This window comes from Nerophis lumbriciformis, linkage group LG32, assembly GCF_033978685.3.
Source record: "Nerophis lumbriciformis linkage group LG32, RoL_Nlum_v2.1, whole genome shotgun sequence".
NCBI lineage: Eukaryota > Metazoa > Chordata > Actinopteri > Syngnathiformes > Syngnathidae > Nerophis > Nerophis lumbriciformis.
Window position 1 is genome coordinate 9,235,492 of NC_084579.2, and position 25,186 is coordinate 9,260,677.

General features: G+C 38.9%; 1 protein-coding gene across 2 annotated transcripts; it reads left to right on the forward strand.

The window, feature by feature from the left end:
• Positions 1 to 331: 331 nt before the first annotated feature.
• On the forward strand, positions 332 to 21,066 carry susd2 (sushi domain containing 2). 2 transcript variants are annotated; one of them, XM_061927026.1, is made up of 16 exons: positions 332 to 456; positions 529 to 727; positions 4,268 to 4,419; positions 6,094 to 6,261; positions 7,003 to 7,174; positions 7,257 to 7,458; positions 9,834 to 9,919; positions 10,644 to 10,912; positions 10,979 to 11,113; positions 11,185 to 11,343; positions 14,230 to 14,478; positions 14,568 to 14,751; positions 17,796 to 17,890; positions 18,019 to 18,198; positions 19,611 to 19,707; positions 19,795 to 21,066. In XM_061927026.1, the coding sequence occupies exons 1-16, from the start codon at positions 396 to 398 to the stop codon at positions 19,832 to 19,834; spliced, it is 2,448 nt and encodes an 815-aa protein (XP_061783010.1). In that variant the 5' UTR covers positions 332 to 395; the 3' UTR covers positions 19,835 to 21,066. The 2 variants fall into 2 exon arrangements, with proteins under 2 accessions (XP_061783010.1, XP_061783009.1); XM_061927025.1 differs by having other exon boundaries at positions 10,644 to 11,113.
• Positions 21,067 to 25,186: the final 4,120 nt, after the last annotated feature.

Below are 25,186 nucleotides of genomic sequence, written 5' to 3' on the forward strand. Positions count from 1 at the left end.
GGGACACAAAAAAAATAGGTAAAAAGTGCACCTTCACTCCATTAATTTCAAAATAAAAGCACAGCAAAGTGACAGCGGTGGTCAAAGGTACTCAAGTGATTATTTTATTTTTAAAAAATGGATTTTTGTCACCACTTTCTCATCTTCAAAGTTCAGCAGGACAGAAAAAGCGGTCAAAAGTGGAGAAGCAGAACCGTACTGTATGCAATGTACACTAAAGTACAGAACGGGCTTGTAAACACAGCCGAGGGAGGGTGTTATCATTATGACCTCAGGTTGATGATTGGCGAAGCTTTAAAGACGTCAGCGGGCCAAGGTTTATTGGGATGTTGAGTTGAATCAGCATGTAGCTGACACTCTCCGTAGAAAGAAACACATCTGGTGTAAAAAAAAAGATGGGAAAAGCAACAGCAGTGACGCTGCTTCTTCTGCTCTCATGCATCGGCGGGACTTTTGGTGAGTGCCTGGAAATGTTCCTTTTAAAAGTCGTAACGAAACACTAAATGTTCCTCTCCTTCTCTGATCCAGGGCAGTCCTGTGAGGTCAAATGCGGGCAAATGTCCGACTCGTGCTCCTGTCACCCAACGTGCACCTCTCTGGGGAGCTGCTGCGCGGACTATAAGGAATTCTGCGTGGAAACATTCCCGCACTCTGGCTCCATTTTGGGTGGGGTGGATTTACTTGTCCTTAATGCGAAGTTTGACAAAGGATCCCCACTTGTGTGCAGGTACTGTACAAATGTTCACGTATAAATGTAAACATCCCTTGTGCGCTTGATAATGAATAGAAATCATGTCATTACAAAATGACATTTCTGGATATATATAGTTTGCTTCAAAGATTAGGTAAAATATGATGATAACCATAGAACTGTAATTGGATGTAGGAAAGGGTGTAAGTCAGACCTGGGCAAATTAAGGCCCGGGGGCCACATGCGGCCCGTTAAGCTTTTCAATCTGGCCCGCCGAACATTCCCGAATAATTCTTTTCGATCTTTAAGATGGAAAGTGTAGCTGACATTATGATGTACAGTGATGTTTTGTAATGACCGTAAGTCTTGAACTATACAAAGTATTTCAATGGTTGGAATCTGCAATTTTGCATGATATACTAGTTACTAAGGTAATCTAATTAGTTACTATGGTAATCTAACTAGTAACTGAGTGTTTCCAGAGCGGCCAGCCTGAAATGTGGGTGTCAGGGACAGACGCGGAAGGAAATTTTTACATCAAAGTTCTAAAGCTTAGTTAAGAAAAGCTCATTAGATTGTAGGTGTTTTTTTTTTTGTTTTTCCGCGTTTATTTTTAGCTATGTTTGTTGCATTTTTGTTGCATTTTTGTTGTGTTTCGCTTGATTGTAAAATATGTGGATGTAGAGGGGGTGTGACGTTCATATGTTGTCAATTTTCAGTGTTTTATCCTTCATAGTTAATATTGTAAATCCTACATTATTTATTTTTATGTACATTCTGGGTGTCTCATTCAGTAAAAAAAATTTAAAATTCCATTCCGTTCTTTAAGGTGGTCTGTCATAACGTTTTTCAGCATTCAATCAGACATTATTGTGAGGTTTTGTATTAGTGTTCCCAAAAATAAGATATACCGGCCCCCAGACACATTTTTTTCTCCAAATTTGGCCACCCGAGTCAAAATAATTGCCCAGGCCTGGTCTAAGTGCTTTGTGCTGTAGAGCAGGGGTTCTTAACCTTTTTGACCTCGGAACCCAACTTATCCACTACAGAAATATCAAATATAAACGCTAAATTAGTAATCTTACTCTTGATTTTAATTGCATTCAATAATTATATCAAACCCACTTACAATTTCACAGGATTCACCTTGTCAAATGATATGAAACCATCAGTTAATCACAAAGATTATTATCATAGGCTTAGGTCAGGTTCATTACAAAAATAAACGACTCAAATGCGCAAGAGAAGGGACTCATGAATACTGATGTAAAAATACATTGACACATACAATTACGCAGTGCTAAAATAAATACATTCTAACTAAATTAATAATAAATGATAATAGTGTTTGTTTCTGTACTAAACTGGTAGTACAAATTACACTTAAGTCGTAATTTTTGCGCTTGAACTTCTCTATGACCTAAGCTCCAGACTTCTTGTGTATGTTTGATATTGTCATTACTGTGTGTGTGTGTGTGTGTGTGTGTGTGTGTGTGTGTGTGTGTGTGTGTGTGTGTGTGTGTGTGTGTGTGTGTGTGTGTGTACGTACGTGTACGTGTGAAAGACAGAGAGACACTACTGGTGCAAAAGATGCACATTTTACAGTCATTTATGACGCTATAATTTATTAATTCTTTATTTTATGCCGCCCTTTTTTTTTCTGCAGCTGTTACATATACTGTAATATTGTACATGGTAATTGAGATTTGTTAAATATTGTATATATTATATAATACAATAATATAATAGTAAATATATACTGTATATATAATATGTGAATATTAAATATACGTTATATTTTATAATTGCTACTATGGTACATTTTTATTCTACTTTATACCTTTTGTTTTCGCCCTCTTTTTGTGCCCTAATTCCAACCCTAACCTGGGTTAGGTTTGGAGTTTGGGTTAGGGTTAGAGTTAGAGTTAGGGTTGGGGTTGGGGTTGGGGTTAGGGTTAAGGTTAGGGTTAGACGTAAAGAAAAAGAGATGGTTAGGGTTAGGGCTCAGGGTTGGGGTGGGGCGATAGAAAAGTGTGAAAAAAGAAAAAGGAAGGAAGGGTTAGGGTTAGGGTTCGGGTTGTGGTTGGGGTTAGGGTTAAGGTTAGGGTTAGGCATAAAGAAAAAGAGTTGGTTAGGGCTAAGGGTTAAGGTTGGGGTTAGGTTTAGGATTAGGGTTAGGCATAAAGAAAAAGAGTTGGTTAGGGTTAGGGCTAGAGGGTTAGCGTTAGAGGGTTAGGTTTAGCGTTAGGGTTAAGGTTAGGCGTAAAGAAAAAGAGTTGGTTAGGGCTAAGGATTGGGGTGGAGTGATAGAAAAGAGTGAAAAAAGAAAAAGGAAGGAAGGATTAGGGTTGTGGTTGGGGTTAGGGTTAAGGTTAGGGTTAGGCATAAAGAAAATAGTTGGTTAGGGCTAAGGGTTGGGGTGGGGGGATAGAAAAGAGTGAAAAAAGAAGATGATAAGAAGGGTTAGGTTAGAGGTTAGGGTTAGAGAGGGTTAGAGGTTAAATGTTAGAGGTAAGAGAGGGTTAGGATTACAGTTAGGGTTGGGGTTAGGTTAGAGGTTAGAGTTAGGGTTAGAGAGGGTTAGAGGTTAGATGTTAGAGGTAAGAGAGGGTTAGGGTTAGAGTTGGGGTTAGGGTTAGGGTTAGGCATAAAGTAAAATAGTTGGTTAGGGTTAGGGCTGAGGGTTGGGGTGGGGCGATAGAAAAGAGTGAAAAAATAAGAAGATAAGAAGGGTTAGGGTTAGATGTTAGGGTTAGGGTTAGAGAGGGTTAGAGGTTAAATGTAAGAGAGGGTTAGGGGTTAGGATTACAGTTAGGGTTAGGGTTGGGGTTAGTGTTAGGTTAGAGGTTAGATGTTCGAGGTAAGAGAGGGTTAGGGCTAGGGCTAGGCTTTCCATCCTTTGTAACTGAGCTACTGTGTGGAACAATTTCCCTTGTGGATCATTAAAGTTTGTCTAAGTCTGTAACTAAATGGGTTATACCTGTATAGCGCTTTTCTACTCAAAGCGCTTTGACACTGTTTCCACATTCACCCATTCACACACACATTCACACACTGATGGCGGGAGCTGCCATGCAAGGCCCTAACCACGACCCATCAAATCAAACACTTTTATGTTAAAATACTGAACAGATGTTTATTGGGATAAGGTAAACATCTGTTCAGTATTTTAACATAAAAGTGTTTGATTGTGAGGCATTAAAAGCCACAAAATGCAACGGCTCCATCAGACCCACAAACGCTGGCTGAGTAACAACAATATGAACATTACACAAGGGTTAACAAGCCAAAGGAATATGTTTTTTGCAAGCAGTAATCAACAGATTACAAATGAATATAATGATGATATCAATAACTGGCGCGATCAAAATAAAACTCAATGCGAGGGGGTAAAAATAACGTTTCTTTTTCACAAAAATACCCAAAAGTAAAAAGCATGTTGCATTAAAACTACTCTAAGTTACTTAAGAACGGAGTAAATGAAGCACGTTACTCCCCACCTCTGGTCTAAACTTGATTTCCGTTATTTGGATCTAGCTGGCATTTGGTGCTTGTTTTTTTCTTTTACATGGGCAGGTTCAATGGTGACACCGACACTGTGGGCTACGTGGATGACAGCGGGCGGGGTCACTGCATCGCCCCGCTCTTGTACCAAACTGGATGGGTTAGCTTGCACGTCTCCTCCGATAACGGCACGGCGTTCAGTCGAGCTGGAGCCTGGCTGTCAGGTTTGAGCTTTACATTTTGTTATAAAGGAACTGTGTACAGTGTTCCCTCGTTTAACGCTGGTGTTACGTTCCAAACCCGCTTTAAGTGAAATCCGTGGAGTAGAAGTTGATTTTTTATGTGTTTTTGTTCATTATATATGTTTTCATTTACTGTGCATGTTTTTTTGTTTACAGGTTGTTTTTTTTATTTTTTATATTTTTTTCGTTTACAGTACTGTCCATTATATGTTTTTTCGTTTCTTATATACAGTACAGGACAAAAGTTTGGACACACCTTCTCATTCAATGCATTTTCTTTATTTTCATGACTATTTGCATTGTAAATTGTCACTGAAGGCATCAAAACTATGAATGAACACATGTGGAGTTATGTACTTAACAAAAAAAGGTGAAATAACTGAAAACATGTTTTATATTCTAGTTTCTTCAAAATAGCCACCCCTTGCTCTGATTACTGCTTTGACACACTCTTGGCATTCTCTTGATGTGACTGACTCCGGCCAGTGACTATGGAGTGTGCTTGCTAAAACTGACATGCACAGATTTTACTTATATGACCCAATCCAAACACCCTTCCCTAGTCATGGTGCAGAAAAAAAAAAATCAATCGGCACCAAAAGTCAACAAACATGTCACACATAACACAAGCTGCTCACTGAACTTTGTAGATACTATAAAAAACAGCTAACCACAATACAAAAATAAATAAATTACACCCATTTAAATCATTGCAAGGCATGATGGGAAAAATGCAAAAAAAACTCTCCCCCCTTACCCATTTTACTCTTAATATCCAATTATAGCATTGAATAATTATCCATCATATTATTATAATATGTACACAGATATAGGTATACAGATATACACATACAAAAGTTGACTGCATGCAAAGTAATATATGTATATATATATATACACACACGCATACAAAGGTAACCACACACTTTATAAACTTTTCTTTTTTCAGACAGGCATTGACATTTTCTCACATTTCTCTCGTTTAAACACTCAAAGTTCAAACCTTTGTGGATTTAAAAAAATAAGTACAGTACACCACTGTATTAAAGAATGAAACCAAAGATCAAAACCTGTTTTTAGGGCTATTGGATTTTTTGACCTGTTAATAAGCCCGGGTTTTAGCATAAAGCCCGCAGAGTCACACAATCTTTTGGGGCCTTAAATCCTGCAGTTTTGGCTTCATCCTGCATTATGAAGGTGCGAGAGGGCATTCGTTTCCAAAATAAGTCTGTCTCATCCGTATTAAAAACTTGTTCAGTATTTTATATCCCCCTTCCTCAATGATGGCTTTAATTGTGCATTTTGTCACCATTTTGAGATTGTCTGAGAGAAAACTTGCAAACATACAGCAATAAAGAGCCACACTGCTCACATCAAGCAATTTTGTAAATTAGGCAAGTTTAATGCATTCTGTACTGAACAGGACACATAGCATGAAGAAGATTGATTGACAATGGTCTACAGTCCCTTAGCGAATCGGGACGCAGAACATAATGCACATTCATACACTGTAAAAAATTACACACACACAAAAAAATATGTGTAAAGTGAACCGTGTTGTAGCGAAGGAACACTGTACTGCATTTGCTGCATCACACAGAGAGGTGTGCCCCCTGGTGGTGTGGAGTGTGACATGCACCGGTTTGTTCCACACAGTGCACACGGGCAAGTTAGACGCCAAATTCAAGGCCACGCTGGTCAACTCAACAAAGTGGCAGTACTATGGCACGCCTCATGTTGGGGGCTCCCTGGAGATGGCGTGGGACACGTCACTGGTCCGAGCAGACCGAGTCAACATTGAGCTGTGGGGTTATAGAGAGACAGGTGAGTCACATGACCTCATTGACAGAGGGGGGGATTGATTGATTGAAACCTTTATTAGTAGATTGCACAGTATAGTACATATTCCATACAATTGACCACTAAATGGTAACACCCCAATAAGTTTTTCAACTTGTTTAAGTCGGGGTCCACGTTAATCAATTCATGGTACAAATATATACAATCAGCATAATACAGTCATCACACAAGTTAATCATCAGAGTATATACATAGAATTATTTACATTATTTACAATCCGGGGTGTGGGGGGGTGTTGTTTTGGTTTGGTTGATATCAGCACTTCAGTCATCAACAATTGCATCATCTGAGAAATGGACATTGAAACAGTGTAGGTCTGACTTGGTAGGATATGTACAGCGAGCAGAGAACATAGTGAGCTCAGAAAGCATAAGAACAAGTATATACATTTGCTTATTTACATTTGATTGTTTTCAATCCGGGGAGGTGGGATGTGGAGGGGGGAGGGTGTTAGTCTAGGGTTGAAGTTGCCTGGAGGTGTTCTTTTAGTGCGGTTTTGAAGGAGGATAGAGATGCACTTTCTTTTACACCTGTTGGGAGTGCATTCCAAATTGATGTGGCATAGGAGAATGAGTTAAGACCTTTGTTAGATCGGAATCTGGGTTTAACGTGGTTTGTGGAGCTCCTCCTGGTGTTGTGGTTATGGCGGTCATTTACATTATGGAAGTAGTTTGACACTCAGTGTTGTTCAATACCTCCTTTTAGGGAAGCCCTATTCAGAGGAGTGGCAGGCAGAATGGAAGTATCTGTACTCTCTTGCCAAAGATCAACCCAACAATGGCGCCTTCAGCTTCGTGCCACAGCCAGCTCTTCTCTTCTCCAGCTGGGAGCTCGGTGCAGTCCGCGTCAGCTCCAGCGTCCACTCTGACGGCATTTGGTACGCACGTTATTGTCATACCGTGCATGTTCATATCTCGTTTTCAGACTATTTTTTTTTTTTTGCTCGTTTCGTACCCCAGGAATGTGCAAGCTGCATGGACCGAGGACCACGCCCTGGCCTGGCATCTGGAGGAAAGGTTCAGGGAGGACTCTCAGGCCTGGGCCCTGGAAAAATGTTTGGCGTGGGACAAGCTGGAAAACGAGCTGCCAAACTTCCTCAACGAGATCATCGACTGCCCCTGCACGCTGGCTCAGGCCCGAGCCGACACAGGAAGGTTCCATGTAAGACCTGTCACCCTAATGACCTAATGTTCATCAGAATCATGAAAGAGTTCATATTTAAGGTCTCAGAAGTCCCACAATGATCTAGCCTTGACGCGAGAATTTAGACCAGGTGTGTCAAATTAATGGCCCTCATAGCCTGAAAACAATGTCAATAAGGCATTTCATTTTTATTGATACATGTATTCAAATTTTGACCAAAAAAGTGTACGCAATATTATTTGATACAAGCTTTTTTTTTTCTTCTAAAGGTTTGTTGGTAAACAATGATAATAATCAAACAAAGCGGCCCTTCTGGGCTTTTGTAAAAGCAATGAAAGTGAGTGTGATGCCCTTCATTTAGACCAGGGGTGTCCTATCTATGGCATTGTCAATTTAGCCTGTGAGATGGCACAGGTTCCACAAGTAAACTGGACAGGCAGGGTGTTTACATATTAAATTGAAATGTGGCAGAGGGGTTAGTGCATCTGCCTCACAATACGAAGGTCCTGAGTAGTCCTGAGTTCAATCCCGGGCTCGGGATCTTTCTGTGTGGAGTTTGCATGTCCTCCCCGTGACTGCGTGGGTTCCCTCCGGGTACTCCGGCTTCTTCCCACCTCCAAAGACATGCACCTGGGGATAAGTTGATTGGCAACTCTAAATTTGGCCCTAGTGTGTGAATGTTGTCTGTCTATCTGTGTTGGCCCTGCGATGAGGTGGCGACTTGTCCAGGGTGTACCCCGCCTGCCGTCCGATTGTAGCTGAGATAGGCTCCAGCGTCCCCCCCCGACCCGAAAGGAATAAGCGGTAGAAAATGGATGGATGGAGGGTCTTGCATCTTGATTGGTGTTTACATATCACATTTTGGTGGACAGTGTGAGTGACTCAGGCCAGTGACTATGCAGTATGCTTACTTGAACTGACATGCACAGCTTTCACTTATATGACCCAATCCAAACACCCTTCCCTAGTCATGGCGCAGAAAAAAAAAATCAATCGGCACTGAACTTTGTAGATATTATAAAAAAACAGCTAACGACCATAAAAAAAAAAATCCAAATTACACCCGTTTAAATCATTGCAAGGCATGGTGGGGAAAAATGCCAAAAACTTTCTCCACACTCCATTTTACTCTCAATATCCAATTACGGTATAGCATTTAATAATTATCCATCATATTAATATAATATGTACACAGATATAGGTATAGGCTATACACACACACACACACACACACAAATATATATATATATATATATATATATATATATATATACATATATATATATACATATATATATATATATATATATATATATATATATATATATATATATATATACGGTATATATATATATACATGCATGCATACAGTACAGGCTACAAGTTTGGACACACCTTCCCATTCAATGTGTTTTCTTTATTTTCATGACTATTTACATTGTAGATTGTCACTGAAGGCATCAAAACTCTGAATGAACACATGTGGAGTTGTGTACTTACAAAGAAGGGTGAAATAACTGAAAACATGTTTTATATTCTATTTTCTTCAAAATAGCCACCCTTTGCTCTGATTACTGCTTTGTACACTCATGGCATTCTCTCGATGAGCTTCAAGAGTTGCGCCTTATCAGGGTTGATTAGTGGAATTTCTTGCTTTATCAATGGGGTTGGGACCATCAGTTGTGTTAGGAATGAGAAGGTGTGTACTGTGTGTGTGTGTGTGTGTGTGTGTGTGTGTGTATATATGTATGTATGTATATATATATATATATATATATATATATATATATATATATATATATATATATATATATATATATATATACATACAAATAAATCCCAATATTTGGACACAAATGCAATTTTATTATCAGAATGTCATCCAGGAATGTTTTTCTTACATGATTAACACAATTTTTGTTGTGATTAACACATGAGTTAATTTTGACAGCCCTACAGCCTCTTAACTTCTTCCGCTTATCCGAGGTTGGGTCGCGGGGGCAGCAGCCTAAGCAGAGAAGCCCAGACTTCCCTCTCCCTTCGTTCAGCTCTTCCCACATGATGCCGAGGCGTTCCCAGGCCAGCCTGGAGACATAGTCTCTCCACCGTGTCCTGGGTCTTCCCCGTGGTCTCCTACCGGTCGGACGCGCCCTAAACACGTCCCCAGGGACGGGTTCGGGAGGCATTCTGACCATATGCCCGAACCACCTCACCTGGCAAATAACATTTGCATAGTAAATGCCTTGGTCACGTTTACTGTAATTGTTATCAATGTTGCATTATAATGTGTAAACGATGTCCTCAGACTTTATTATGTGATCATTTTATGAGTTTATGGCATTTGCGTTCAAGGAGAAGTCTCACTCTGACTTGTTTTTAATGTCCTTTGTCAGACTGATTACGGCTGCGATATAGAGAAAGGAAGTGTGTGCACTTACCACCCGGGTAGTGTTCACTGCGTGAGAGCCATACAAGCCAGGTGAGTCAACACTATGCACCCACTGGCCACTACATTAGGTACACAACCTAACGACATTCAATACCAGCAGAAAAAATACTGCCTTTCTTAAAACATTTGGTGGACAAAATGAGACAAAGGAGTGTAAGATTTTACATGTAAACAAACTGTTGCGTCACAGTCTACATTACGGTGAGTTCAAGAACTGCCAAAATACATAGGACAAAACGATGTTCACCAAATACTCTTATCAGTGAAGCACACACACAAACATATTGGGAAGTTTTGTGTCATGTTTGTCCTCAAACAAAAAACATACTAAAACAAAAAACATATTCTTTCCGTTTTCCATTTACAATTCTTTTTAAAAAATGCTCCAGGGAGCCACAAGGGCGGCACTAAAGCTAGAAATAACAGTTTAAATCGATTGTTAGTTTGGCATTGCTTGTGTTGTAAGTCCTGTTTGTTCCAGGGTTTTATACCGAGATGAAGTCACTGTAAAGTACATTTGTATGTTATGGTCAGCGTTTGGTTTTTATTGGAGGATTACACAAACCGCTTCAATTTTGGTGCAGACTTTGATAGTGGTGCACCTCTCGTATCCTTTTATTAGCATTTTATGACGTTAGTGTGTATGAATATGAAGAAGATTCAGGCAGGATTCAGTGCACGGTTTGCTGCTGATCCGAATTTGGATTGCCCGGCCTTGGTGGAAGTCTACATTCAGAATGTTTCCTTGCTGTAGTCCCAAGTATGCAGCCGGGCAGCAGTGTTGCTACGACAGCAGTGGCGCTCAGGTGCTGACGGCAGACTCCATCGGCGGCAGCACGCCAGACCGAGCCCACGATTGGGGTTCGCCTCCTTACAGGAAGCCCCCAAAGGTCCCTGGACAGTCCCACTGGGTCTACGACGTCCTCAGCTTCTACTACTGCTGCCTGTGGTCCGACAACTGCCACTATTACTTCAAACACCGGCCCTCCAGCGACTGTCGGCGCTACCAACCTCCCAACTCTGGTATTTATTTCACTATCATCCACTCGCTGTGTCAGATCAACACTAACCACGAGATGCGTCTCATAGCCGTGGTGTTTGGAGATCCACACTTCATAACTTTCGACGGATTGCGCTACTCCTTCAATGGCAAAGGCGAGTACAGATTGTTGACGTCGGCCGGGAAAGGACTGGCAGTCCAAGGCAGAACAGAGCCGGTCAACGGTGAGCAGAGGCCGCTGCAAACCGTCTTGCTCGCAAGGAGCCTGGTGTCCATTCTGCACCCTCGTTCACAGGGACGGCCATCAACGCGACAAAACTGTCGTCCGTCGCCATGAAAGAGGCGTCCTCCGATGTCATCGAGGTGCGACTGTCACCTGGTCACAGTCGCCTCCAGGTGCTGCAAAATCAGAAAAGTCTTTCGTTCAACGAGCAGAGCTGGATGGACCTCAATGGTGAGACTTAACTTCAATTCCAAAATGCACAAAAGATACATTTGATACAATTCAAAACAATTAAAAAAATAAAAAATAAATATTAATGAATTGAATTGTACTTTTTTCCCTTATATATATATTTTTTTTTCTATAATTTCTAAACTTAAAACAATATGAAAAAAGTCAGTTAAAACAACAATTTAACTCAAAATACCTCTCAAAATACAATTACATTACAATTGTTCTTTTCTACATTAATGACTGTACTTAACAACATAATTAAGTAATTATAATTAGCAACAAATGCCCATTAAAATTCGTTGTTTGGTTAATCTTGTTTGGTTAATCTTCTGTGTTAATGTAAATCTGCAACATATTTGTGGACCTCAATGGTGAGACTTAACTTAAATTCCAAAATGCCCAAGAAATGACACATTTGATACACTTTTTAAAATATAAAAATTTTTTATAGTAAAAATATTAATTAATTGAATTGTACTTTTTTCCTTATTTTTTTTTTTTTTTTTCATTCCTTTCTAAACTTAAAGAAATATGAAATAAGTCAATTAAAACAAGAATTTAACTCAAAATACCTCTCAAAATACAATTAAAACCTGCTCATCCTCTCTTGAAATAAAAAAAGGAAATTAAAATAAAAACAATAATAATAAGATACTTTTTTTGACTTGTTCCATGTACTTCTTTGCTCTTATGACTTTTTTCATGTACTTTTTTGTACTGCATAACAATTGTTCTTTTCTACATTAATGACTCTACTTAACAACATAATTAAGTAATTATAATTAGCAACAAATGTCCATTAAAATTAGTTTAGTAACAGGTAAATAGCCATTCCCTGAAAATAAATGTGTTTTTGTAGTTGAATAGAAGGCTGGTTCATTAGCATTAGCTTAGTATTAGCCTAACGTTAGCCTTATGAAAGCTGACTTAGGGAGGTTTTTTATGCAGACAAGGCGGTGAAGACAAACCAACTTAGAAAAATATTTTTTTAATTTATGCTCCGTTATCTTGTTTGGTTAACCTTCTGTGTTATGTAAATCTGCAACATATTTGTGGACCTCAATGGTGAGACTTAACTTAAATTCCAAAATGCACAAAAGATGACACATTTAATACAATTTTTAAAAGATTCCTTTTTTTTTAAGTAAAAGTATTAATGAATTGAATTGTACTTTTTTCCTAATTTTTTTTGTTTTCTTTTAATAATTTTTAAAATCAAAAAAATATGAAAGAGGTCAATTAAAATAATATTTAAACTCAAAATACCTCTCAAAATACAATTAAAACCTGCTCATCCTCTTTTGAAATAAAAAAGGAAATTAATATAAAAACAATAATAATAAGATACTTTTTTTTTATTTGTTCCATGTACTTCTTTGCTCTTATTTGACTTTTTTCATGTACTTTTTTGTACTGCATTACAATTGTTCTTTTCTACATTAATGACTGTACTTAACAACATAATTAAGTAATTATAATTAGCAACAAATGCCCATTAAAATTAGTTTAGTAACAGGTTAATTTTTTTAAAGTAAAAATATTAATGAATTGAATTGTCAATAATTTCTAAACTTAAAAAAATATGAAAGAAGTCAATTAAAACATCAATTTAACTCAAAATACATGTTACAATGGAAGAACAATTAAAACCTGCTCATCCTCTTTTGAAATAAAAAAAGGAGATTAAAATGAAAACAATAATAATAATAATGTCATTAAGACAGTGGTTTTAAGATACTTTTTTTTACTTGTTCCATGTACTTCTTTGTTCTTATTTTTTCATGGACTTCTTTGTACTGCATTACACTTGTTCTTTTCTAGACTAATGAATGTGATTAACAACATAATTAATTATAATTAGCAACAACAAAAAAACCTACTCATTGGCCATGTGGTTAGAGCGTCCGCCCTGAGATCGGTAGGTTGTGAGTTCAAACCCCGGCCGAATCATACCAAAGACTCTAAAAATGGGACCCATTACCTCCCTGCTTGGCACTCAGCATCAAGGGTTAAATCACCAAAAATGTTTCCCGAGCGCGGCCACTGCTGCTGCTCACTGCTCCCCTCACCTCCTAGGGGGTGAACAAGGGGATGGGTCAAATGCAGAGGGTAATTTCACCCCACCTAGTGTGTGTGTGATTTTTTTCATTTTACTTTAAATGCCTATTAAAATTAGTTTAGTAACAGGAAAATAGCCATTACCTGAAAATAAATGTGTTTTTGTAGTTGAATAGACGGCTGGTTCATTAGCATTAGCTTAGTATTAGCCTAGTCTTAGCCTTATGAAAGCTGACTTAACCTCTTAAGGCCCAAGCTGTTTTTTTACATGCTTTTTTTATTTCTCTTTGCTATTTGGGCTTATTGGACCCTAATTAGAATAAAAACTAAGAATCATCTTTTGATATGATGTACTTAGTCCATAAGTACACAAACGTGTACTTCATGTTTAGTGACATGCTAATTCTTTTTTTTACACTTTTTTTCCCCAAATTCCATTGTATGTTATACTCTTCTGACACCACCAGATAGCAGTATAAGTGTCCACATAAACGGCCATAAGACCCCAATTCAGTAGTGTACACAATTTTGGAAATAAGAGCTAAAAGGTGCTGTCCACGCATGTGGCCACTAAGCTTTTAGAGGTTGTTAAGAATGTTTTTTCTGCATAAAAGGTGGTGCAGAAAAAACAACTTGGACTTTTTTTTTTTTTAATTATGCTATGTTATTTTGTAGGTTAATCTTCTGTGTTATGTAAACCCGCAACATATTTGAACGCAGTAATTTGTGAATGAAGATTAGCTGGATATGAAGCCAGCAGGCGGGTTAGGCCCAGTCAGGATTTTGATCTAAACCACTTTTATTTTCTCCAAATATCTCTTCCAGGGGTGTTTGTGTTTTCTCCTGTGGCTACAAACGTGACCGTCATGTTCCCCAGCGGCGCCGGCGTGGAGGTGCGGCTCAGAGAGGGAACTCTCGCCGCTTCCGTGCTCCTGCCCGAAGAATTCCGAAACTCCACGGAGGGATTGTTGGGAAACATGAACGGCGACGCCACGGACGACCTCGTTGTCGACAACGGTCAGCTGCTGGCAAACTACAATGACCCACAAGAGGTGTTTGACTTCGGGGCCAGCTGTAAGACGTTCAAGAACTTCACGATGAAAGTAGTGTCGAGGGCTATGCATTGTGGGTAAGCATTCATAAGATGTCTTTTTCTCTTTCAGGGGCTGTGTCCAACACATCCGCCTTGTTTACGTATGACTCCAAGTACCTTTTGGACACCTATTACCATTCCCCCAGGCACGACCACCATTTTGTTCCTGTGTTTGTCGTCCCCGAGCGTCCCGACGATCCTCTCTACAACGTGGCCTCTGACATTTGCTCTGGAGATGGTTCTCAGTTCTGTCGGTGAGCAAACACAAACGCTTCTAAGTTAATAAAAAACACAAAGAGGACAAGTTAGTAACTGGATAGCCACTGATTTGATGTAATTAGTTACTGTAGATAGCCGCTGGCTAGCTATATTTAGTTACTATGGATAGCCGCTAGCTAGCTGTAATTAGTTCCTATGGATAGCCGCTAGCTAGCTGTAATTACTTACTGTGGATAACCGCTAACTATAAAGTTAAAGTTAAAGTACCAATGATAATTAGTTACTGTGGATAGCCGCTAACTATAAAGTTAAATTTAAAGTACCAATGATAATTAGTTACTGTGGATAGCCGCTAGCGAGCTATAATTAGTTACTCTGGATAACCACTAGCTATAATTAGTTACTGTGGATAGCTGCTAGCTAGCTATAATTAGTTACTGTGGATAGCCGCTAGCTATAATTACTTACTGTGGATAGACGCTAACTAGCTATAATTAGTTACTGTGGATAGCCGCTAGCTATAATTAGTTACTGTGGATAGACGCTAACTAGCTATAATTAGTTCCTGTGGATAGCCGCAAGTTAGCTTTAATTAGTTCCTGTGGATAGCCGCTAGCTATAATTAGTTCCTGTGGATAGCCGCAAGTTAGCTTTAATTAGTTCCTGTGGATAGCCGCAAGTTAGCTTTAATTAGTTCCTGTGGATAGCCGCTAGTTAGCTATAATTAGTTACTGTGGATAGCCGCTAGCTATAATTAGTTACTATGGATAGACGCTAGATAGCTATAATTAGTTCCTGTGGATAGCCGCTAGTTAGCTATAATTAGTTACTGTGGATAGACGCTAGCTAGCTATAATTAGTTCCTGTGGATAGCCGCTAGCTATCTATAATTAGTTACTGTGGATAGCCGCTAGCTAGCTATAATTAGTTACTGTGGATAGCCGCTAGTTAGCTATAATTAGTTACTGTGGATAGACGCTAGCTAGCTATAATTAGTTACTGTGGCTAGCCGCGAGCTATCTATAATTAGTTACTGTGGATAGCCGCTAGCTGTAATTAGTTCCTATGGATAGCCGCTAGCTAGCTGTAATTACTTACTGTGGATAGCCGCTAACTATAAAGTTAAAGTACCAATGATAATTAGTTACTGTGGATAGCCGCTAGCGTGCTATAATTAGTTACTCTGGATAACCACTAGCTATAATTAGTTACTGTGGAAAGCTGCTAGCTAGCTATAATTAGTTACTGTGGATAGCCGCTAGCTAGCTATAAGTAGTTACTGTGGATAGCCGCTAGCTATAATTAGTTACTGTGGATAGACGCTAACTAGCTATAATTAGTTACTGTAGATAGCCGCTAGCTATAAATATTTACTGTGGATAGATGCTAACTAGCTATAATTAGTTCCTGTGGATAGCCGCAAGTTAGCTTTAATTAGTTCCTGTGGTTAGCCGCTAGTTAGCTATAATTAGTTACTGTGGATAGCCGCTAGCTATAATTAGTTACTGTGGATAGACGCTAGATAGCTATAATTAGTTCCTGTGGATAGACGCTAGTTAGCTATAATTAGTTACTGTGGATAGCCGCTAGCTAGCTATAATTAGTTACTGTGGATAGCCGCTAGTTAGCTATAATTAGTTACTGTGGATAGCCGCTAGCTATAATTAGTTACTGTGGATAGACGCTAGATAGCTATAATTAGTTCCTGTGGATAGCCGCTAGTTAGCTATAATTAGTTACTGTGGATAGCCGCTAGCTATCTATAATTAGTTACTGTGGATAGCCGCTAGCTAGCTATAATTAGTTACTGTGGATAGCGGCTAGTTATCTATAATTAGTTACTGTGGATAGATGCTAGCTAGCTATAATTAGTTCCTGTGGATAGCCGCTAGTTAGCTATAATTAGTTACTGTGGATAGCCGCGAGCTATCTATAATTAGTTACTGTGGATAGCCGCTAGCTAGCTATAATTAGTTACTGTGGATAGCCGCTAGTTAGCTATAATTAGTTACTGTGGATAGCCGCTAGCTGTAATTAGTTCCTATGGATAGCCGCTAGCTAGCTGTAATTACTTACTGTGGATAGCTGCTAACTATAAAGTTAAAGTTAAAGTACCAATGATAATTAGTTACTGTGGATAGCCGCTAGCGAGCTAAAATTAGTTACTCTGGATAACCACTAGGTATAATTAGTTACTGTGGATAGCTGCTCGCTAGCTATAATTAGTTACTGTGGATAGCTGCTAGCTAGCTATAATTAGTTACTGTGGATAGCCGTTAGCTATAATTACTAACTGTGGATAGACGCTAACTAGCTATAATTAGTTACTGTGGATAGCCGCTAGCTATAATTAGTTACTGTGGATAGACGCTAACTAGCTATAATTAGTTCCTGTGGATAGCCGCAAGTTAGCTTTAATTAGTTCCTGTGGATAGCCGCTAGTTAGCTATAATTAGTTACTGTGGATAGCCGCTAGCTATAATTAGTTACTGTGGATAGACGCTAGCTAGCTATAATTAGTTCCTGTGGATAGCCGCTAGTTAGCTATAATTAGTTACTGTGGATAGCTGCTAGCTAGCTATAATTAGTTACTGTGGATAGCCGCTAGCTAGCTATAATTAGTTACTGTGGATAGCCGCTAGTTCGCTATAATTAGTTACTGTGGATAGCCGCTAGCTATAATGAGTTACTGTGGATAGACGCGTGGGTTCCTCAGACCACCATTCACTGCCACGAGAGCCCGGATTTCAGGGTACAACAGTGTTTTATTTTCATAAATGTGGAGAGGCTTGTGCTTTCCAGCAAAATGTCTTTCTCTCTGTTCGTGTCTCTCTCTCACTCTGGCTCCCACTCCAACTCCAACTGCCGTGTCTCGTGCCGGCTGCTGCTAATAAAGGCGACAGGCGATTAGTTAACAAGGGCCACCTGGGCCATCCACTCACCAGTCGATGTCTTCGAGGCCGGTCCCTGCACACCCCGCTCCGCGGCAGGCCCGCAGGCCACGCCCCACTCCAAACACCACTTGTATTTAAAGGGATTGTTTATAATCCTGTATTTTACAGATTGTCTTTTTTTGTAGGTATGACATTCTGGTTGGTCGTGATCCAAAAATGGGAAATGCCTCCAAAACATCTTTCCTGAGTCACATTTCTCTGGTGGAGGACTTAAAGCCAGGTAAAAGTCATGAGGAAGTCAGCGAGTGCGTGCGTACATCTCGCTACCCCGGTTACAGTATAAGACGTATACGTACTGGTTGTACCGTCTTATATTCGCAACAATATTTGTGTCCTTAATATGTGCAGTTATTTCTTGCGGCTGGCTCGCACCGCCACTTAACGGCAGAAAGGAAGGCACTACCTATTTGCGAGGGGCTAAAGTGCGGCTTTCCTGCGATGACGGCTACACGCTGGAAGGATCGTCCGAGCGCACCTGCCGGGGGGACGGACGTTGGTCGGGAGGGGACACCAGCTGCACACCATCAAGTAAGCTTTAGTATGACTAAATGAGTTAATAAACATTGGCTCTTATAGGGGAACTGCTTTTTTGGGGGGAATTTTGCCTATCGTTCACAATCATTGTCATGACGACAGATGGATTTTTTTTTTTTTTTAGTGCATTCTAACTCGTAAATAAAAGTCCGCTTACGGTGGAGCCAATGAGCTCCTCTAATTTGCTCATATCATGTGTCTCGTTCCGGCTGCTGCTAATAAAGGCGACAAGTGATTAGATAACAAGGCCCACCTGGGCCATCCACTCACCTGTCGCTGTCTTCGAGGCCGGTCCTTGCACACCCCATTCTGCGACAGACCCGTAGGCCACGCCCCCCTCCACATAGTGATATTGTTATTATAAGTGCTAACGCAGACCAACTATTTATAGCAGCGCCGTGATCACTTCCGTGTGTCCCTATGTTTACATCATCGAGTGGTCTGCTGCTTCTTCGCTTCCTTGCTCCATGTAAGTATATTCCAGATCATTAATCATGCATCTCACCTGGACAGAAGTCGTCTGAGTAGGTATTGCGACGAGTTGGTACACTTTGGGAGTCATTTAGGATCCGAAAATGGCAAGGACAACATGAAAAAACGCTTGGCTCTTCTTGTCATGATCCGTGGCCTGGATCATGTTTTTGTTATATTCTGTTAGTTTTGGACTCCCTTAGTTCCTGTTTTTGTGCACCTTTGTTTGCTTTTAGTTGCCATGGTTGCTTATTATTTTCACCTGCCTCTGATTGGTGTTCGGGACGCTCACCTTTTCCCCGAGCGCTAATCAGAGGCATTATTTAAGCCTGCCTTTGCCGGTCAGTCGGCCTGGCTTCATTGTTTGCTTTTGCTACAGTTACGTGAGTATTCTTTGTCTTCTTGCTTATGCTAAGTGTTAGCCTTAGCTTCGAGTGCGATCGGCACATTTTTCCTCTGGCTTGTTTTCAGTTTTTGGTACTTGTTTGACTTTCGACAAATTAACCATGTTCCTACCTGCACGTCCTGTCCGGAGTGTTCCGTCTGCATCCCGGGGGAACGAACCCCGCAGCAAGCTGACACTTATAAAGTCTGCAGTCTGTAATAAAGTCGTGAAGAAGAAAAAAAAAGCCAACGTTTTGATGTGTTTTTGAAATGAATGTGCTGCGTATGCTTAAAATGATCAACATACTGTACGTAAACATTAAATTCATTATTATGAATGTGCCCGTTACTACATTACATACTTAAATAATGTATATAAAACCTTAATGGAGATGTTTGAATGTTTTTTTACATAATAACATCCATCTTCATGTCTCTCATAATGTTTGTGAATGATAGGCAAAATTCCCTAAAAGTGGCAGTTCCCCTTTAAGGCAATGATCCCACTTCCTGGTATGGTGTAAAATTGACTTGTTTTTTTTCCTCTATAGGTAATATTGCCGGCATTGTCGCTGGTTCAGTCATTGGTGCCTTGACACTGATTGTAATCATAACAACACTCGTCCTCCACTCCCGGAAAAAGAAAAGGTAAAGTATTGTAATAACTATACACTATTATTATTTAATCCTGTAGTTATTTTCTGTCTTGTTTGCATGTTTGTGTGTGTTTTTCAGGAGACAGTCAATAGACACATTTACAAATGCTGACCTCTAACCAGGATTTTCTCTCCGTGCTATCAACTATGTCAACAATATTTGCTAAAACTCATATTACAGCTTCCCTGCAGTATTAACACTCCAGTTTTGTCAATGCCACATTAAAAAAATGGCCCTTGTGGATTACAATTCACTATTACAGATTACACTTATTTTATCAGTATATCGTCCTCAAACAGATATGAAAAGTAATAGCATGTTATATAAATTTAAAGGGGAACTGCACTTTTTTGGGGAATGCTGCCTATCGTTCACAATCATTATTAAGGACATGACGACGGATGGATTTTATTTTTATGCGTTCTAACTTTTAAATAAATGTAAATAAAAGTCTTCTTACAATAGAGACAATGGGATGTCCTGTCTTCCGCCCATAAAACCCAAATAAATGAGTCAATAAAAATTGTCTCTTAAAGAAAAACTGCACTTTTGGGGGAATTTTGCCTATCGTTCACAATCATTATGAAAGACATGACGGATGATTTTTTTTTTTAATGCATTCTAACTCGTAAATAAAAGTTGGCTTACAGTGGAGCCAATTAACTCCTCTATTTTGTCCACGAAATCCAATAAATACCCATCCAAAAACCACCAACAATACCCCATTTACCGTATTTTTCGGACTATAAGTCGCAGTTTTTTTCATAGTTTGGCCGGGGGTGCGACTTATACTCAGGAGCGACTTATGTGTGAAATTATTAACACATTACCCTAAAATATCAAATAATATTATTTAGCTCATTCACATAAGAGACTAGACGTATAAGATTTAATTAGATTTAGCGACTAGGAGTGAGAGATTGTTTGGTAAACGTATAGCATGTTCTATATGTTATAGTTATTTGAATGACTCTTACCATAATATGTTACGTTAACATACCAGTTGGTTATTTATGCCTCATATAACGTACACTTATTCAGCCTGTTGTTCACTATTCTTTATTTATTTTAAATTGCCTTTCAAATGTCTATTCTTGGTGTTGGCTTTTATCAAATACATTTCCCCCAAAAATGCGACTTATACTTCAGTGCGACTTATATATGTTTTTTTCCTTCTTTATTATGCATTTTCGGCCGGTGCGACTTAAACTCCGAAAAATACAGTACATTTCGTTACTTGAATATTAACCACGTATTAGTGATATTGTTATTATAAGCGCTAATGCAGACCAACTATTTATAGCGGCAATGTGATCACCAGTTTATGCTGCTATGTTTACAACATCGAATGGTCAGTTTCCTCGCTTCCCTGCTCCTTGGAAATTTATTGTAGATCATAAATCATGCCTCTCACCTGGATAGTAGAAGGATGAGGACGTAATCCTACAAGTTGGTACATTTTAACAACAAATTTAAACCCGGAAATGACAAATGACACAAAATTATGCTTGATTCCACCTGCCTTTTCTTCGCATGGGTTATGAGTCGTTCTTCATCCAAACAGGTATATAACAAGATTCCATCAGTCGGCATACTAATGACAGCAGACATTGTACAGTAAGTGATGTTTTATTATGTTTGTTGGCTCTCATGAAGTCTGCAGTGAGTAATCATCAGTGATGTTGGAAAAAAAAGGTAACGTTGTAATGCTTTTTTAAATGAATGCACAGCGTATGCATAAAATGAGCAAAATATGTAAATATGAAATGTTATTATGAATGTGCCTGTTACTACATTACAAGCGTGCATATAAAACTAAAGGAAGTGTTTGGATGTTTTTTTAAGGGCTTTTATAGGCAGAATAGAGCGACTGCCATAGGCTCCATTGTAAGTGGACTTTTAATCATATTTATTTACTAGCTAGAATGCATAAAAAAGAAAAAAATATGTCTTCTTGTCTTACATAAGGATTGTGAATGATAGGCGAAATTCCCCAAAAAAGTGCAGTTCTCCTTTAAGATGTGCTACATGATGTGTGGTAAACGCCGGGCCAAAACAAAGATTAAAGTTCATTACAGTTGGACACTAAAAGGCCTGTTATGTGATTCTGTGAAATTACTTTATGATTTATTTATCAGATAACGAAACTTTAGTTTGTTTCTGACTACTTCCTGGTTCATGAAGGACGATGAACACACGTGTGGTGGACAGAGGACAGGCCCATTGATGTTCTATCGTGACTAATGTATTATTGTGCATGCATCTTTATCCAGATTCTCACCAAAACCTTCTTTGACCCATGCATGTGCCACCCCATCAAAAAATAAAATACAATTATATTTAAATTATCTGAAATACGTCAAATTAATCTGAATAACACATAACAAAACTGAATAACATTAAATTAATCTGAATAACAAAACTGAAAAACATTTAACTAATTTAATTTATTTTTCAATCTGATAAAATTAAATGATGAAAAAAGATCTGACAGTTTTAATGAAATATGTTTGTTTGTTTTTTCATATAGCGCTTTCCTCTAGAGACTCAAAGCGCTTTACATAGTGAAACCCGTTATTTACATCTTTAGGCTACATTTAAACCAGCGTGGGTGGGTAAAGTGTCTTGCCCAAGGACACAAAGGCAGTGACTAAGATGGCTGAAGCGGGGATTGAACCTGGAACCCCCAATTTGCTAGTTTAGGTTGCTCTACCACACAAGCCACGCCGCCCACTAAACTAACGTGAAGAAACTTTTTTTTTTTAATTTTAACAAATCGAAATGCAAAGAAAAAAAAATCATTTAATTTAAATTAAACGGAATTCTATTGTAGCAACGTCTGAAAGATTTAACTAATCTAAATATAAGAATAAAATTGGACAGAGTTAAAGATAATATTATTTAAATGTATCTAAATCCACCCCAAAATCTGACAAATTTAAATTTAACGGATGTTTTAAAAATCTACAAAAATAACATCTGACAAATTTAAAGCAATGTAAATTCATCTGAAAAAATATCTGACTTATGTTAAATAAACATTAAAAAAAAAATCACAAATACAATTTTTTGGCAAATTTAAATGTAAGTGAAATTTTAAAAATCTAAAAAATATATCTGACAAATTCAAACTAATGTAAATTAGAATTTAAAATAATATCTGACTGATATTAAATAAAAAATTTTTTAAAAATCACAAGTACAATTATCTGGCAAATTTAAAACAAATGCAATGGGGGGAAAAACATAAGTGAAATTATTTGACAAATTTAAACAAAATCTAGCTTTTTAAAATGTGATACAAAATTATATGATTTCAGAAAAATTAAACAAATTGAAAAAATTCTATAACAATGATAAGGATTTGCTCGTGAATGCTCCAATACTGAAGTCGAACTTCAAAATGACTAATTGTAGCAACTTTGAAAAATGTCCCATTTGTTTCAATGGGAATTTCATGAAAATTTGGGAGTTTCGGGAAAAGCGGGAATTTTTGGGAAAATTAGTAAAAGACTTGCATTTTCGAAATGAGTTGAAATGGTTGGTGTTGGAATTTTTCAAATCGGTCGAGAAATGTTGATGTAGTAACATTTTTAATTGAGAAATAGTATTACGGAATTCCTGGAATTTCGTGAAAACCGGGAATTTTTCCAGTTCAAAAAACAACTTTGTTTTTTGTCCTGATTAAGAGGAATCTTTTGATGGTGGAACGGTTGAAGTGGTCTGGAAAATGTGGAAGGAGTAGTCGCCAGAAAAAAAGGGAATTCTGGGAACTTAACTTGGAAAAATTATAGTTTGAATGTCCAGGATGAGTGGAATGTGTTGAAGGTGGAATGGTTTGAATCGGTTGAAAATGTGGGAATTGTGGAAGTTTGAAAAACAGACAATTCATTTCGAATGGGAAAAATGTCCCGGAAAACCTGGCCCCTTACTTGCGGTGAAAGAAACTTTGAATGCTCCAGGATACCAAAACATTTTTGACAATTCCATGCTCCCAACCTTGTGGGAACAGTTTGGAGCGGGCCCCTCCCTCTTCCAGCATGACTGTGCACCAGTGCACAAAGCAAGGTCCATAAAGACATGGATAACAGAGTCTGGTGTGAATGAAACTTGACTGGTCTGCACAGAGTCCTGACCTGAACCCGATAGAACACCTTTGGGATGAATTAGAACGGAGACTGAGAGCCAGGCCTTCTCCACCAACATCAGTATGTGACCTCACCAATGCGCTTTTGGGAAGAATGGTGGAAAATTCCTACAAACACACTCCGCAACCTTGTGGACAGCCTTCCCCAGAAGAGTTGAAGCTGTAATAGCTGCAAAAGGTGGACCGACATCATATTGAACCCTATGGTTTAGGAATGGGATGGCACTTCAAGTTCATATGTGAGTCAAGGCAGGTGGCCAAATACTTTCGGCAATATAGTGTATGTAGCATCATCGACAAAGATACAAAGTATTGCTATAAATATATTGCTACATTGTCATCCCACTGGGTTGAGTTTTTCCTTGCCCTGATGTGGGATCTGAACCGAGGATGTCGTTGTGGCTTGTGCAGCCCTTTGAGACACTTCTGATTTAGGGCTATATAAATAAACATTGATTGACACATTTAGAACATTCAAAAATGTCAGGTTCATTTTTATAGGATAGGATAGAATAGGACTTTATTGTCATTGCACAAGTACAACGAAACTATGTTTTCAGCACAAACCCGTTCAAGATTAGACAAACAAACAGTGTACAGGGTTACAGAACAGGAACGCTGATGGGTCGCCAAAGGCGCCCCGTAAAAGATAAGAAAAAGGTAAAACGCTGGGGAAGAAGATGAGTAAAAAAATACAATCTAGACTGGGCTACTAAGGGGGCGTAGTCTGGAGTGGGAAAAAAACATAAACACGTTACATTTAATCACGACAACTCGCAACAGAGGGGCGGGGAGTTGGGGCCCTGGAGGTCGACTGCTGCTATGAAGCGCTGCCAGCCGTCCATCACCCGGAGGGGAAACAAGCGGTGGTGAAGGTGTGGGGTGGGGGAGGATGTGTGTGTGTGTGTATGTGTATGTGCCCATTGTCTTGGGTGTGATGATGTAATGTTCATAGACTGAGGCCGATCTGCATGCAAGCAAACGTTCGACTCCAGGTGTCGATGTTTAGGGAGGGAGGTCAAAAACGTCCATCATTGAGGTGTCCTCGGGGGTGTTTTCAGAACAGCCTGTTCCTGTTGTTCACAGCGTCAAGGCCAGTCGAGGGAGTCAAATCGTAGATTACCGTATTTTTCGGACTATAAGTCGCAGTTTTTTTCATAGTTTAGCCGGGGGTGCGACTTATACGCAGGAGCGACTTATGTGTGAAATTATTAACACATTAGCGTAAAATATCAAATAATATTATTTAGCTCATTCACGTAAGAGACTAGACGTATAAGATTTCATGGGATTTAGCGATTAGGAGTGACAGATTGTTTGGTA